This window comes from Trifolium pratense, linkage group LG4 (assembly GCF_020283565.1).
Source record: "Trifolium pratense cultivar HEN17-A07 linkage group LG4, ARS_RC_1.1, whole genome shotgun sequence".
Lineage (NCBI taxonomy): Eukaryota > Viridiplantae > Streptophyta > Magnoliopsida > Fabales > Fabaceae > Trifolium > Trifolium pratense.
In genome coordinates this window covers 59,181,966-59,196,624 of record NC_060062.1, presented here as the reverse complement: position 1 = coordinate 59,196,624, position 14,659 = coordinate 59,181,966, and the positions used below count along the sequence as shown (strand labels likewise).

The 14,659-nt window shown below is 40.5% G+C and overlaps 2 protein-coding genes across 2 annotated transcripts; both read left to right on the top strand.

Annotated features, from left to right (window-relative positions):
- Positions 1-8,717: 8,717 nt before the first annotated feature.
- Positions 8,718-10,403, top strand: LOC123923036. Its single transcript, XM_045975688.1, has one exon. The coding sequence runs from the start codon at positions 8,718-8,720 to the stop codon at positions 10,401-10,403; it is 1,686 nt and encodes a 561-aa protein (XP_045831644.1).
- A 1,623-nt stretch (positions 10,404-12,026) lies between these two features.
- On the top strand, positions 12,027-13,712 carry LOC123923035. The gene has a single exon (XM_045975687.1). It carries the CDS (start codon positions 12,027-12,029, stop codon positions 13,710-13,712), a length of 1,686 nt encoding a protein of 561 aa, XP_045831643.1.
- The last annotated feature ends 947 nt before the right edge of the window (positions 13,713-14,659 follow it).

Sequence of the window (14,659 nt, the reverse complement as noted above, 5' to 3'; positions counted from 1 at the left end):
GGGGAACATGTAATATTTCAACAGAGTTGAACTTGGTGATCTTTTCCTTTACTAGCACTAGGTATTCAGAGAGGTTATCATTCTTGGTCTGATACTCTCCTAGCACCTGTGAGGCGACCAGTTGCGAATCTGTGTAGATTTTTATCTCCTTGGCTTGCAAGTCCTCGGCCAAACGTAGTCCAGCGAGGAATGCTTCATACTCTGCTTGGTTGTTTGAAGTTGGGAAGGATAGTGCTAGGGAGACCTCGATTAGTAAGCCATTCTCATTTTCAAGAATGATGCCTGCACCTGCTCCTGTAGCGCTTGATGCTCCGTCTACAAAGATTGTCCATTTATCTGCTCCGTCCACTGTAGGGGAGGAGCTCGTCATCTCTGCGACGAAGTCAGCTAGGACTTGGGCTTTTAGAGCTTTTCTGCTCTCGTAACGAATGTCGAATTCTGAGAGTTCGAGGGACCATTTGAGCATCCTGCCCGCCATATCTGGTCGACCAAGCAAAGACTTGATTGGTTGGTCTGTCCGGACCACAATTGTATGGGCCAAGAAATAATGTCTTAGTCTCCTCGCAGCATAAACTAGTGCAAGGGCTATTTTTTCAATTTGTTGGTACCTTAGTTCAGGACCTTGCAAGGCTTTACTCGTAAAGTATACTGGTTTCTGCCCTTCATTTGTCTCACGAATAAGAGCTGCACTTACAGCCTCTGAGGCGACGGAAAGGTACAGGTATAATACCTCCTCGTCACTTGGTCGTGAGAGGACAGGTGGCTCTGATAAGGCCTTTTTCAGATGTTGGAGAGCTTGCTCGCATTCATCTGTCCATTCGAAGACGGCTTCCTTCTTTAGTAGTTTGAAAAAGGGGAGTGCATGTTGTGCTGATTTGGATACAAATCTGGAAAGCGATGTTAGCATTCCATTAAGAGTTTGTATGGACTTCTTATCGCTCGGAGTGGGGAGCTCGGCAAAAGCTCTGCACTTGTCAGGGTTGGCTTCAATTCCTCGCTCGGTTAGGTAAAATCCCAGGAATTTACCTGCTCGGACCCCGAAGGTGCACTTCTCTGGGTTGAATCTCATGTTGTATTTCCTGGCCTGCTCGAACACCTTTCGAAGGTGCACGACATGGTCGAGTTCCTCGGGGGATTTTACGATCATGTCGTCCATGTATACCTCGAGCATGTCTCCTATTTGTCCTCGGAAGACTTTGTTCATCATTCGCTGGTATGTAGCTCCTGCATTTTTGAGACCGAAGGGCATTACGTTGTAGTAATAGTTGCCCGACTCGGTCATGAAAGCTGTTTTTTCTCTATCTGCTACTGCCATTGGAATTTGGTTATAACCTGAATAAGCATCCATAAAAGACAATAATTTAAAGCCAGAAGAATTATCAACAAGTCTATCAATGCAAGGTAAGGGATAAGAGTCTTTAGGGCAAGCCCTGTTAAGATCGGTATAGTCGCAACACATCCTCCACTTTCCATTAGATTTTTTGACGAGTACAACGTTGGACAGCCAGGTTGTATACCTGGCCTCCGAAATAAAATTTGCCTCTAGGAGGTCCTTTACACATTTTTCTGCAGCCTCCGATTTCTCCGGAGACTGCCTACGCCTACGTTGTACAATGGGAAGTGCAGTGGGATCAATAGTCAGCTGGTGACATGCTATGTTGGGGTCCAAGTCGGGCATCTCGGAAGCGTGCCAGGCGAACAGATCAGCATTTTCCTTCAAGCAGGCTTCAAGTTGCTTCCTAGCAAGTTCGGGGAGCCCGGTCCCAATCTTCACTGCCCTGTTCGGGTCTTCTCCGAAGGGCATCAGCTCGAACTCGCCGTCTGGAACTGGACGACGGTGCTCTTGGCTTGCCTCGTCGTCTTCCTTCTTCTCCTTGCGGAGCTTCTTCTCATCTTTGTTTTCCTGTTTGGAAAAGCGGCTGTCGAGGTCTATGGAGCTGATTTCTGGCAAGGGCAGGGAAGTTGTTGCCTTGGACTTCTTGGACTCGGGGAGCTGCCCGATATATTCATTTCCTTTGGAGGATGCATTGAAGACTCTCCTTGCAGCTTCAATGTCTCCATGCAGTGTCGCAACTTGGCCTTTATGAGTATAATACTTCATCTTGAGGTGGGCGGTTGAAGGGACAGCCATTAAGTCAGCAATAGCTGTTCGGCCCAGGATGCACTGGTAGAGAGAAGGGCAGTCTACTACCAGGAATTTCACTTTGATAGTTTTTGCAGTTTCTTCAGAGCCAACAGTGACTAGCAGGTCCACATAGCCCCATGGCTTAGTTGTTGCTCCATTAAATCCGGAGAGATCAGATCCAAAATAAGGAGTGAGGTAGGTTTCATCTAGTTGCAGAGTCTTGAAAAGTTGGGAATACATGATATCACAGGAGCTTCCTTGGTCGACCAGTACCCTGCGGACGTCCATATTTGCCATGTCCACTCTGATGAGCAGGGGTATCTGGGAGTTTGCAGTTCCACCGGGCAGCTCTTCCATATAGAAGGCTAAGGGCTTTGATTGCCCTTTCGGTTTATCCAAAGTTGCACTCAGGTTGGAGGAGCCATCTATCAATTCTTCAAATTTTCTCTTGATGGATCCCACAGTCTGTTTATCAAAACCTCCACCAGAGATGACCATAGCGTGGGCAAGTGCGTCCCATTTGCTCAGCGTGGGAGCAACATAGGTGTCGTCCAAGTAGTCGGGGACAAAGAAGTCTTCAGTTCTGGAGATGGCAAGGGCAACTGGCTTGTGCCCGGATTTTTCTGGTGCAGCTTCTTCAGTGTTGCTGGTCTCAGCAGCTTCTGCCCGGGGAGCATCGCCCCTCTTCACGTATTGTTTGATTTGCCCATTTCTAATCAAAATTTCAATGGCATCCTTCAATTGGATGCAGTCGTCAGTCAGATGGCCGTAACCTTTGTGGTACTTGCAGTACCTGCTCTTGTCTTGGCCAGGCTTTGTGGGTTGTTGTCTTGGAAATTTAATTCCTGCTTTAGTGAACTCAGCTGAGTTGCACTCTTTCCAAATTTCTTCCTGAGTTTTGCTAAGGGGAGTATAGTTGCTGAACGTGCTAGGAGGTCCACGGGGTTCCCTAGGCCTTTCGCCTCTTCGTCTCCCTCCTCCTTGGCTGGACTGTTCAGCATTTGAACGAGGAGCAGGTTGACTGTTTCCTGCTCGCCCATAACGGGCAGCATCTGCAGCTTGTTGCTCTTCATATTGGATGTAGGGTTGAGATTTGAGGAGGAGGTCGCTAAAGGTGCGCGGTTTTTCGATTCCAACGGCTTTAGCAAAGTCGGAGTTTGGCCTAAGGCCCCTTTGGAGCAGGTATTTCTTCATGTCATCAGTTGTTTCTACCTGGACGGCTTCTTTGTTGAACCTCTCTATGAAACTGCGGAGAGATTCATTATCAGCCTGGAAGATGGCGTCCAGGACTGCTTCAGTCTTTGGTTGCTTGCGGGAAGCAGTGAAGTGTCTGCGGAATTGGTCGGATAGATCCATCCATGAGGTTATGGAGCGAGGAGCTAGGCTGTGGTACCAAGCCATAGCTCCCTTTCTCAGAGTAGTTGGAAATATTCTGCATCTAATTGCTCCGCTGACCCTCAAGAAGTTCAGGGTAGCATTGACTGATGCGATGTGTTCATCTGGGTCAGAAAGTCCATCATAAGCTGGGAGAGGAGGTGGTCGCTCACATCCCTTTGGAACGGGTGCTTGAAGTATGTCGTGAGATAAAGGGCAGCGGGGATCATCCTCGTCACTCTCATGTGAGTTTAGGGGAGGTGATCCCTCCCGATCAGGAGTTGGGCTCCTGGAGAATTGGTCAGTGTGATGGCTGCGGCTTACTGGCTGCCCTTGTTTGGTCATCAAGCTGAGTCCCTGGGGAGAATGACGACGAGGAGGTGTTCGGTCCACAATTTTTCCTTTTTTGACATTTGGCGAAGATATACCCTCGCGGGGAGGGGAGACATGGTCTCTTTTCTTGCCAGGCTGCTCGATCCTCTCAAGGGCAGGTCGTCGTTGCCTGACAGTTTCCTGACGAGGAGGGGATTGAGAAGTGGGAGTTCTCCTCGGGGGAGAGTTGTTCCTTGAGAGTCGCTGATTCCTTTCCAAGCGATCTAGTCTCATATTCTGCTCGTCCATTCGGCGATTCTGGCCTTGGAGAGCTTCGGTGGTTTGCTTTAGGGCAGCTATGAGTGCTGCTAGTTCAGCATTGGTAACTGAAGCAGTGGACAAGTCGGTCTCTGCTGATTTGCCCTGCTCGGACTGAGGGCGCTTCCCTGCCTGCTTCTCAGTCAAGACGACCAAGTCGCCATCCTCAGAAGTCCAGGAAGTTTCCTGCCCGTCTCTAGGGTCAGACTCGGGGAGGGCCTGGAGGTCGTGATGAGAGCAGGAGACAGACGGGGAGAAGATGGAGGAGCAGCGTCCTCAACGTCATTGTTGAAATGAGATGAACTGGCCATGATGAAAAAGTGATTGATTGGTTTTGTTCTTTGGTTTACTTGCTCGAAACAAAGAAGGGGAGAACTCAGGTCCCCACAGTCGGCGCCACTGATCTTAACTGTTGATCAGAACAGGTAGAAGGCCAGCTGGAAGTCCGTTGAGCAGGTGATAGGCAGCAGGTCCGAGCAGATGATCCACGGAGGGGGGGGTTGTACCTGCAGGTGCTCCGATGCCTAAGTCAGTAAAGGTAGAGAGCAAAAGAGATACTAGAGAGAAGTTAGAGAGAGAGAGTAATTGTGATAATGAATAATGTTCTACCTTGCTCTCCCAAGAGGGAGAGTATTTATAGCCCCCAGCTCTGGGCCAAAGGTCCTCTTAATGGGCTGGACTAGCCAAGGCCCATTAAGAGGGACTGCCAAGATATTACCCTTAGATAGTGGGTAGAGTAGTAATTTTACCCTATCTTGGTGGAGAGGTTGTGCCATGCTGACATGGAGGTGGTTGGGCAAGCCATGGGGACTTTGTGAGGGTCTAGGTGGACTAGCATTAGTCTAGTCCAGAACAATTATTATTATAAGATCTTTTGATAGTTGGATCTATGCAACTACGATCGGAAAAGAATTGAAATCACTTGATTTTAGAATTGATTCTGAATCAGATTAAACTGGTGATGAAAGTAAAAATATAAAGAATACCGAAGGGAGTATCATACATTTCTCAAATTGATGATATCAATTATTCATTCCGGTCACTATTATAAACAAATTTAGTTTTTTTAGTACATTTAAAAAGTGATTAGAGAGTATTATATTATTTGATTAGAACTTACCGGTGAAAATTTTAAATTAATTATTATATACAGAATATTTTTTTCTCATGAAAAAATTTAATTAACTATTGTAAACAAGAAACAAATTATTATTGATAAAAAATTTAACTAACTATTATATACGGGAAATAAGTTGTTGGTGATGAAAATTTTAAATGATACGGGAATTATGTTGTTGTTGCTGATAAAAAATATTTAAATTAACTATTATACATGAAGAAAAAGTTATTGTCGTTCAATTTATTTTTTCTTTTTGAAAAAACTAAATTATCCTACCTAAATTGGCACCAGAGAGAATTAAACCCAAGACCTTAAGAAAGAGCACACTCTCAGGTCTCAAGCCAATACCATCATATCAACCCAAGTAGGTTTAATATTTTACATTTTTACGTCACAATTGTTGATAAATTTTTTTAATTAATTCTCATACACAGGAACAAAGATGATCTGATTTTGATTTTCCAATACACTGCTTATTCATAACATTGTGAAATTGGGATGTAAGTCACATCAGAATTTTAAAATGTCAGACTCGGACCTTTAATTTTTTAATCGGTCACACTCAAGCCTGACAAAACCTAACTCGGTATAACTTAATTCCAACTCTATTGATATTGATAAGTAACCTATTTAGTATTTACAACCTATTTAATAATGTTATAAAAATACTTACTCCCTTCCTCTCATATTATAAGGAGTTTAATAATTTTATCTATTTATTCCTTGGCTAATAATTGTAGAGGACAAACTGATATTGCCATAAAATTTTATTGTTCTATTTTTACTTTCAATGTATATGCCCTTTTAAAGTTTACACTTTTCCTTTAAATTCATTATTCAATATTTAAAAATACTATTATTTAAAAATATACGTTGGAAAAAATTCATTATTTCATTATTTAAAAACATTTACAATTGATCCTCTGAAATACTTTTGGCTCCACAAATGATCGCTATTGTTGGTTCAATATTGTTTCAATTTTTGAATTTTTTTGCAACTATAATTAGAACATTATAATTTTATTATTATTCACCAGTTAAAAATTCTACAACTTTATAAAATATTCTTTACTTTTCATTGATTTTAAATACATACCCCCTTAAAAAGCGAAAAACAAATACATACTCCATCTATTTTAAAATATAAGTGAAAATTAATGAAAAAAATTAATATATTTTGTGTAAATTTAGACCACATATATTAATTTTTATTGATATATTTTTACTTATATTTTAGAACACAAAAAATATATTATTATTATTATTATTATTATTATTATGTACCACAAATTCCCCAAATGATCGTTTTACTCTGGAGTTCAGCCCACAATTTCTATACCTACATTACATTACATATGTCATTTAGCAATAATATTTTGTATTTCAATTATTATAATTAAATTAAATGCATTAATTAATTAATATAAAGTGTTCTTCCTCACATGCGTGATGCTCAGCCATAGGAATGTGTCATACTGAATTTTCAATAGAGTGCAACAGACATTGGAAAGTGTAAGCTTAGCTATATAGGAGTATATGTGTAAAGTTGAGGAGAGAAGAGAGTGCAATGGATGCAAAACATAAAAGTTGAGGGGGTGCAAATTAAATAAAACTGAAAATATTGGTATAAATTTGAAAAAGTTGAGGGTGTGCAAGTGCACCCCTGACATCGTTGTGGGTCCGCCCTTGGACTATGTAGTTAATGAGATGTTTTTTTTTTTTCAAAGGTATTTTTCGCGCGCAACTGCAGAGACTAATCATTTCGAGATAACTGAGATCTATTTAAGGAGTTGAAATCTCCCAACAAATGCTTCTCAATATCACCGGCCGGAGATCGAACCCTGATCAGTGCATTTTTAATGCACTTTTATTCATCATATGCTATGGCAATTTTATAACTTCTCCTAGTATTTTAATGTTTTTATAATGTTTTCTATTTAGAGTCTAGTTTTGCTATTATTTAACTTTTGCTATTTATTTTCGTAATAAACAGTAATTTGACACTTTTCCTTGCACAGATCATAACTGGAGCTTCGGATATCGGATTGAGGCGCGGAAATATGCGTTGGAAAGATAAGTAAAAATGCCACAACTTTTATGTTGAAGCCGAAGGCCAATTCTGAGCTCAAAGGAGTCATATTTACTCGTCAAGTTTCAGACTTACAAAGATTTAATTATTTTCCAACATGACTTATGTTTTTCGGCCCAATTGTTTTACGGCCCGTTTTACTTGATGTATAAAAACTGAAAAATCAGCCTAGGGCTGATCAATTCTGAATATTCACGAAATAAACAAACCCTAGCAGCCAGCCTCTTTGAATGGAGAACTAAGAACTATAGATCAATCCGTTGGTTAAGACACTTTGGTTCATTATCTTGAGGTTTGAATTCTAATGCAATTTCAATTCATGTTTCTATTTCTTTCTCTGTAAATTTCGCTGCCTTTCTCTTGCTTTATGACTTGCAATTCGTTTATCATTTGATGCTTAATTGTATGTAATTCGGTTGCAAGTTTCTACGAGGTTATTCGAATTAAGTTATCGCTTGTTTAATTTAATTCGGTTAGGAATTTACAGAGTCTATACGCTTGTTGTAGGATTGATTGAATTCGCGGTTTGCATAGTATTGATTGTGATTCTGTAACGCTTGTTTGCTCTGTCATAATTAATCATACGCACTGTTATAAGCTTTTTAAACAGTCCGAATTCATATAAAACCAATTGGCGCTTGATTAGTTAGTTTTATGATCAGTCAAGGATAGAAACTGAAAAGAAATATTTCTTCCGTGAACCTATGATAGATAATGAACGAAGTTTGACGTAACCAATGGATTGATTGCTTTGTTATTATTAAATTTCACACTTTTGCTCTCTGTTTTCACAAACCGAAACCCCCTAATTTACAATTTTTGCTTGAATCTGATACTGCTAATTATTGATAAAGAGTCCTCGTGATACGATACTCGAGTGTCGCTTCCCTACACTACTTTTTTTCTTAAACTCGTTTTTGACCCGTGCGCGACAGCGGATCAAATTGGCGCCGTTGCCGGGGACTCATAATTGTGTTAATCAGTATTAGAATTGCTTGTTTCTTTTACTATTGCGTGTTTGCCGTACAAAAATTAAGAGACGAATTAGGGCTGATTTTGCGTCTGTTCTGCTTTTCGACCATCCCATTCCCTCAGAAAAAAATCAGGGTTCAAAATCCCCTATTTTGGGACAAAATACGGGACACCACCCTCTCAGCCCCAAATTCCTCGTTTTTCTATTTTATTTTAATTTTTTACTGATTTCGTATTTTCGAAAAAATCCAAAAAAAATTGTGTCATCTTTATTTTAGTTAATTAGAATTTTCGTGGTATTTTTAGATTTTTTCTCATTCAGTTTGACCTGTTTTCTATTTTACTCACCTATTTTCGTTGTAGGGACATAGTTGGAATTACCGTAATTGTTGTTTATCACTTCTTGCATGACCAGGTCTGCTGGACAGTTCCAATTAGTGCTTCCTGACCCTGAGATAGAAAGAACACTCCACGCACGCAAGAGGCTCAACCGAGCTAATAGCGTGCATTCCGGTAACATTGATTCTAACCCTATATCTGATTCTGAGCCTGACTACTTGCATAACTTGTTTGCTTCGGATTCTGAACTTGATTTTGAAATGGCTGATAATAGAACCTTAAGGCAATTAGCTGCTCCTGATGTGAATTATAATGGCTTGTGTATTGAATATGATGCTGCTGCTGTTCCTTTTGAATTAAAATCAGGTTTAATACACTTGTTGCCCAAGTTTAGTGGTCTTGCAGGTGAGGATCCGCACAAACATCTGAAAGAATTCCAAGTGGTGTGTTCTACACCACTTAAGCCTGAAGGGATCACTGAAGATCACATCAAACTTCGAGCTTTTCCTTTTTCATTGCAGGGTGCAGCGAAGGATTGGATATATTATCTCGAGCCAAACTCAATTGCAAGCTGGACTGCCCTGAAAAAAGTGTTCTTGGAAAGATATTTTCCTGCTTCCAGAGCTGCCTCAATAAGAAAGGAGATTTGTGGCGTTAGACAAGGTAATGAGTCGCTGACCGAGTATTGGGAGAGGTTCAAACACTTGGTATCTAGCTGCCCTCAACACCAGATTACCGAGCAACTCCTCATCCAATACTTTTATGAGGGGTTGTTACCAATGGACAGGAACATTCTTGATGCTGCTAGTGGTGGAGCGCTAGTCGATAAAACTCCAGCCGCTGCCAAAGCCCTCATTGAAAACATGTCTCTTAATTCTCAACAGTTTACCACTAGAGACAATTCTGTTCAAAGCGTGAATCAAATGCAGGTTTCTTCCAACAAAGCTCTAGAGACCAGACTTGACGATCTCACCACCTTAGTCAAGCAGTTGGCATTAGTAAAACCTCAAACAACAACTTTGTGCGGTATTTGTACCTCTCCTGAGCACCCGACCGACACCTGTCCCATTCTGAGAGACGAGTCCATTACTGAGCTGCCACAAGCTTATGCAGCCAACCTTTACAACCAAAACAGGTACAACAACACTCCTGACCTATCCACCAACAAATATCATCCCAGTTGGAGGAACCATCCCAACCTTCGATATGGAAACCCACAAACCAGCCAACAACAAAATCCACCTCAAGCTGTTGCCTCTACACCTTCCGGACCATCCTTAGAGGATCTTGTTAAACAAATGTCCGTGAACAACCTCCAGTTCCAACAAAGGACCGATGCTAGCATTCAGACCTTGACAACACAGATGGGACAAATGGCCAATGCAATAGGCCAATTACAAGCTCAAGGCTCCGGTAACCTTCCTGCACAATCAGTTCCGAACCCAAATGGGAATGTGAGTGCAATTACCTTGCGATCCGGAAGAGTGACCGAACCAGCTCCAGCTCCAGAGAAAAGAAAAAAAACCATTGCAACATCATCTGTTCCTGAACCTGCTGAACCTTCTGCGACCGCTGAGACTGCTGAGACTGAAAAAGCATATGTGCCACCAATCCCTTTTCCTCAAAGGGTGCAGAAAAATAAAAAGAATAAGGCAGAAGAAGACAAGGAGATTCTTGATGTATTCAGCAAAGTAGCATGCTTTGTTCTTGAGTTTTGCCCAGGAGAGCAAAAGAATAAGTGTGGGGGAATTTGATCAGTGCATTTTTAATGCACTTTTATTCATCATATGCTATGGCAATTTTATAACTTCTCCTAGTATTTTAATGTTTTTATAATGTTTTCTATTTAGAGTCTAGTTTTGCTATTATTTAACTTTTGCTATTTATTTTCGTAATAAACAGTAATTTGACACTTTTCCTTGCACAGATCATAACTGGAGCTTCGGATATCGGATTGAGGCGCGGAAATATGCGTTGGAAAGATAAGTAAAAATGCCACAACTTTTATGTTGAAGCCGAAGGCCAATTCTGAGCTCAAAGGAGTCATATTTACTCGTCAAGTTTCAGACTTACAAAGATTTAATTATTTTCCAACATGACTTATGTTTTTCGGCCCAATTGTTTTACGGCCCGTTTTACTTGATGTATAAAAACTGAAAAATCAGCCTAGGGCTGATCAATTCTGAATATTCACGAAATAAACAAACCCTAGCAGCCAGCCTCTTTGAATGGAGAACTAAGAACTATAGATCAATCCGTTGGTTAAGACACTTTGGTTCATTATCTTGAGGTTTGAATTCTAATGCAATTTCAATTCATGTTTCTATTTCTTTCTCTGTAAATTTCGCTGCCTTTCTCTTGCTTTATGACTTGCAATTCGTTTATCATTTGATGCTTAATTGTATGTAATTCGGTTGCAAGTTTCTACGAGGTTATTCGAATTAAGTTATCGCTTGTTTAATTTAATTCGGTTAGGAATTTACAGAGTCTATACGCTTGTTGTAGGATTGATTGAATTCGCGGTTTGCATAGTATTGATTGTGATTCTGTAACGCTTGTTTGCTCTGTCATAATTAATCATACGCACTGTTATAAGCTTTTTAAACAGTCCGAATTCATATAAAACCAATTGGCGCTTGATTAGTTAGTTTTATGATCAGTCAAGGATAGAAACTGAAAAGAAATATTTCTTCCGTGAACCTATGATAGATAATGAACGAAGTTTGACGTAACCAATGGATTGATTGCTTTGTTATTATTAAATTTCACACTTTTGCTCTCTGTTTTCACAAACCGAAACCCCCTAATTTACAATTTTTGCTTGAATCTGATACTGCTAATTATTGATAAAGAGTCCTCGTGATACGATACTCGAGTGTCGCTTCCCTACACTACTTTTTTTCTTAAACTCGTTTTTGACCCGTGCGCGACAGCGGATCAAATTGGCGCCGTTGCCGGGGACTCATAATTGTGTTAATCAGTATTAGAATTGCTTGTTTCTTTTACTATTGCGTGTTTGCCGTACAAAAATTAAGAGACGAATTAGGGCTGATTTTGCGTCTGTTCTGCTTTTCGACCATCCCATTCCCTCAGAAAAAAATCAGGGTTCAAAATCCCCTATTTTGGGACAAAATACGGGACACCACCCTCTCAGCCCCAAATTCCTCGTTTTTCTATTTTATTTTAATTTTTTACTGATTTCGTATTTTCGAAAAAATCCAAAAAAAATTGTGTCATCTTTATTTTAGTTAATTAGAATTTTCGTGGTATTTTTAGATTTTTTCTCATTCAGTTTGACCTGTTTTCTATTTTACTCACCTATTTTCGTTGTAGGGACATAGTTGGAATTACCGTAATTGTTGTTTATCACTTCTTGCATGACCAGGTCTGCTGGACAGTTCCAATTAGTGCTTCCTGACCCTGAGATAGAAAGAACACTCCACGCACGCAAGAGGCTCAACCGAGCTAATAGCGTGCATTCCGGTAACATTGATTCTAACCCTATATCTGATTCTGAGCCTGACTACTTGCATAACTTGTTTGCTTCGGATTCTGAACTTGATTTTGAAATGGCTGATAATAGAACCTTAAGGCAATTAGCTGCTCCTGATGTGAATTATAATGGCTTGTGTATTGAATATGATGCTGCTGCTGTTCCTTTTGAATTAAAATCAGGTTTAATACACTTGTTGCCCAAGTTTAGTGGTCTTGCAGGTGAGGATCCGCACAAACATCTGAAAGAATTCCAAGTGGTGTGTTCTACACCACTTAAGCCTGAAGGGATCACTGAAGATCACATCAAACTTCGAGCTTTTCCTTTTTCATTGCAGGGTGCAGCGAAGGATTGGATATATTATCTCGAGCCAAACTCAATTGCAAGCTGGACTGCCCTGAAAAAAGTGTTCTTGGAAAGATATTTTCCTGCTTCCAGAGCTGCCTCAATAAGAAAGGAGATTTGTGGCGTTAGACAAGGTAATGAGTCGCTGACCGAGTATTGGGAGAGGTTCAAACACTTGGTATCTAGCTGCCCTCAACACCAGATTACCGAGCAACTCCTCATCCAATACTTTTATGAGGGGTTGTTACCAATGGACAGGAACATTCTTGATGCTGCTAGTGGTGGAGCGCTAGTCGATAAAACTCCAGCCGCTGCCAAAGCCCTCATTGAAAACATGTCTCTTAATTCTCAACAGTTTACCACTAGAGACAATTCTGTTCAAAGCGTGAATCAAATGCAGGTTTCTTCCAACAAAGCTCTAGAGACCAGACTTGACGATCTCACCACCTTAGTCAAGCAGTTGGCATTAGTAAAACCTCAAACAACAACTTTGTGCGGTATTTGTACCTCTCCTGAGCACCCGACCGACACCTGTCCCATTCTGAGAGACGAGTCCATTACTGAGCTGCCACAAGCTTATGCAGCCAACCTTTACAACCAAAACAGGTACAACAACACTCCTGACCTATCCACCAACAAATATCATCCCAGTTGGAGGAACCATCCCAACCTTCGATATGGAAACCCACAAACCAGCCAACAACAAAATCCACCTCAAGCTGTTGCCTCTACACCTTCCGGACCATCCTTAGAGGATCTTGTTAAACAAATGTCCGTGAACAACCTCCAGTTCCAACAAAGGACCGATGCTAGCATTCAGACCTTGACAACACAGATGGGACAAATGGCCAATGCAATAGGCCAATTACAAGCTCAAGGCTCCGGTAACCTTCCTGCACAATCAGTTCCGAACCCAAATGGGAATGTGAGTGCAATTACCTTGCGATCCGGAAGAGTGACCGAACCAGCTCCAGCTCCAGAGAAAAGAAAAAAAACCATTGCAACATCATCTGTTCCTGAACCTGCTGAACCTTCTGCGACCGCTGAGACTGCTGAGACTGAAAAAGCATATGTGCCACCAATCCCTTTTCCTCAAAGGGTGCAGAAAAATAAAAAGAATAAGGCAGAAGAAGACAAGGAGATTCTTGATGTATTCAGCAAAGTAGCATGCTTTGTTCTTGAGTTTTGCCCAGGAGAGCAAAAGAATAAGTGTGGGGGAATTTGATCAGTGCATTTTTAATGCACTTTTATTCATCATATGCTATGGCAATTTTATAACTTCTCCTAGTATTTTAATGTTTTTATAATGTTTTCTATTTAGAGTCTAGTTTTGCTATTATTTAACTTTTGCTATTTATTTTCGTAATAAACAGTAATTTGACACTTTTCCTTGCACAGATCATAACTGGAGCTTCGGATATCGGATTGAGGCGCGGAAATATGCGTTGGAAAGATAAGTAAAAATGCCACAACTTTTATGTTGAAGCCGAAGGCCAATTCTGAGCTCAAAGGAGTCATATTTACTCGTCAAGTTTCAGACTTACAAAGATTTAATTATTTTCCAACATGACTTATGTTTTTCGGCCCAATTGTTTTACGGCCCGTTTTACTTGATGTATAAAAACTGAAAAATCAGCCTAGGGCTGATCAATTCTGAATATTCACGAAATAAACAAACCCTAGCAGCCAGCCTCTTTGAATGGAGAACTAAGAACTATAGATCAATCCGTTGGTTAAGACACTTTGGTTCATTATCTTGAGGTTTGAATTCTAATGCAATTTCAATTCATGTTTCTATTTCTTTCTCTGTAAATTTCGCTGCCTTTCTCTTGCTTTATGACTTGCAATTCGTTTATCATTTGATGCTTAATTGTATGTAATTCGGTTGCAAGTTTCTACGAGGTTATTCGAATTAAGTTATCGCTTGTTTAATTTAATTCGGTTAGGAATTTACAGAGTCTATACGCTTGTTGTAGGATTGATTGAATTCGCGGTTTGCATAGTATTGATTGTGATTCTGTAACGCTTGTTTGCTCTGTCATAATTAATCATACGCACTGTTATAAGCTTTTTAAACAGTCCGAATTCATATAAAACCAATTGGCGCTTGATTAGTTAGTTTTATGATCAGTCAAGGATAGAAACTGAAAAGAAATATTTCTTCCGTGAACC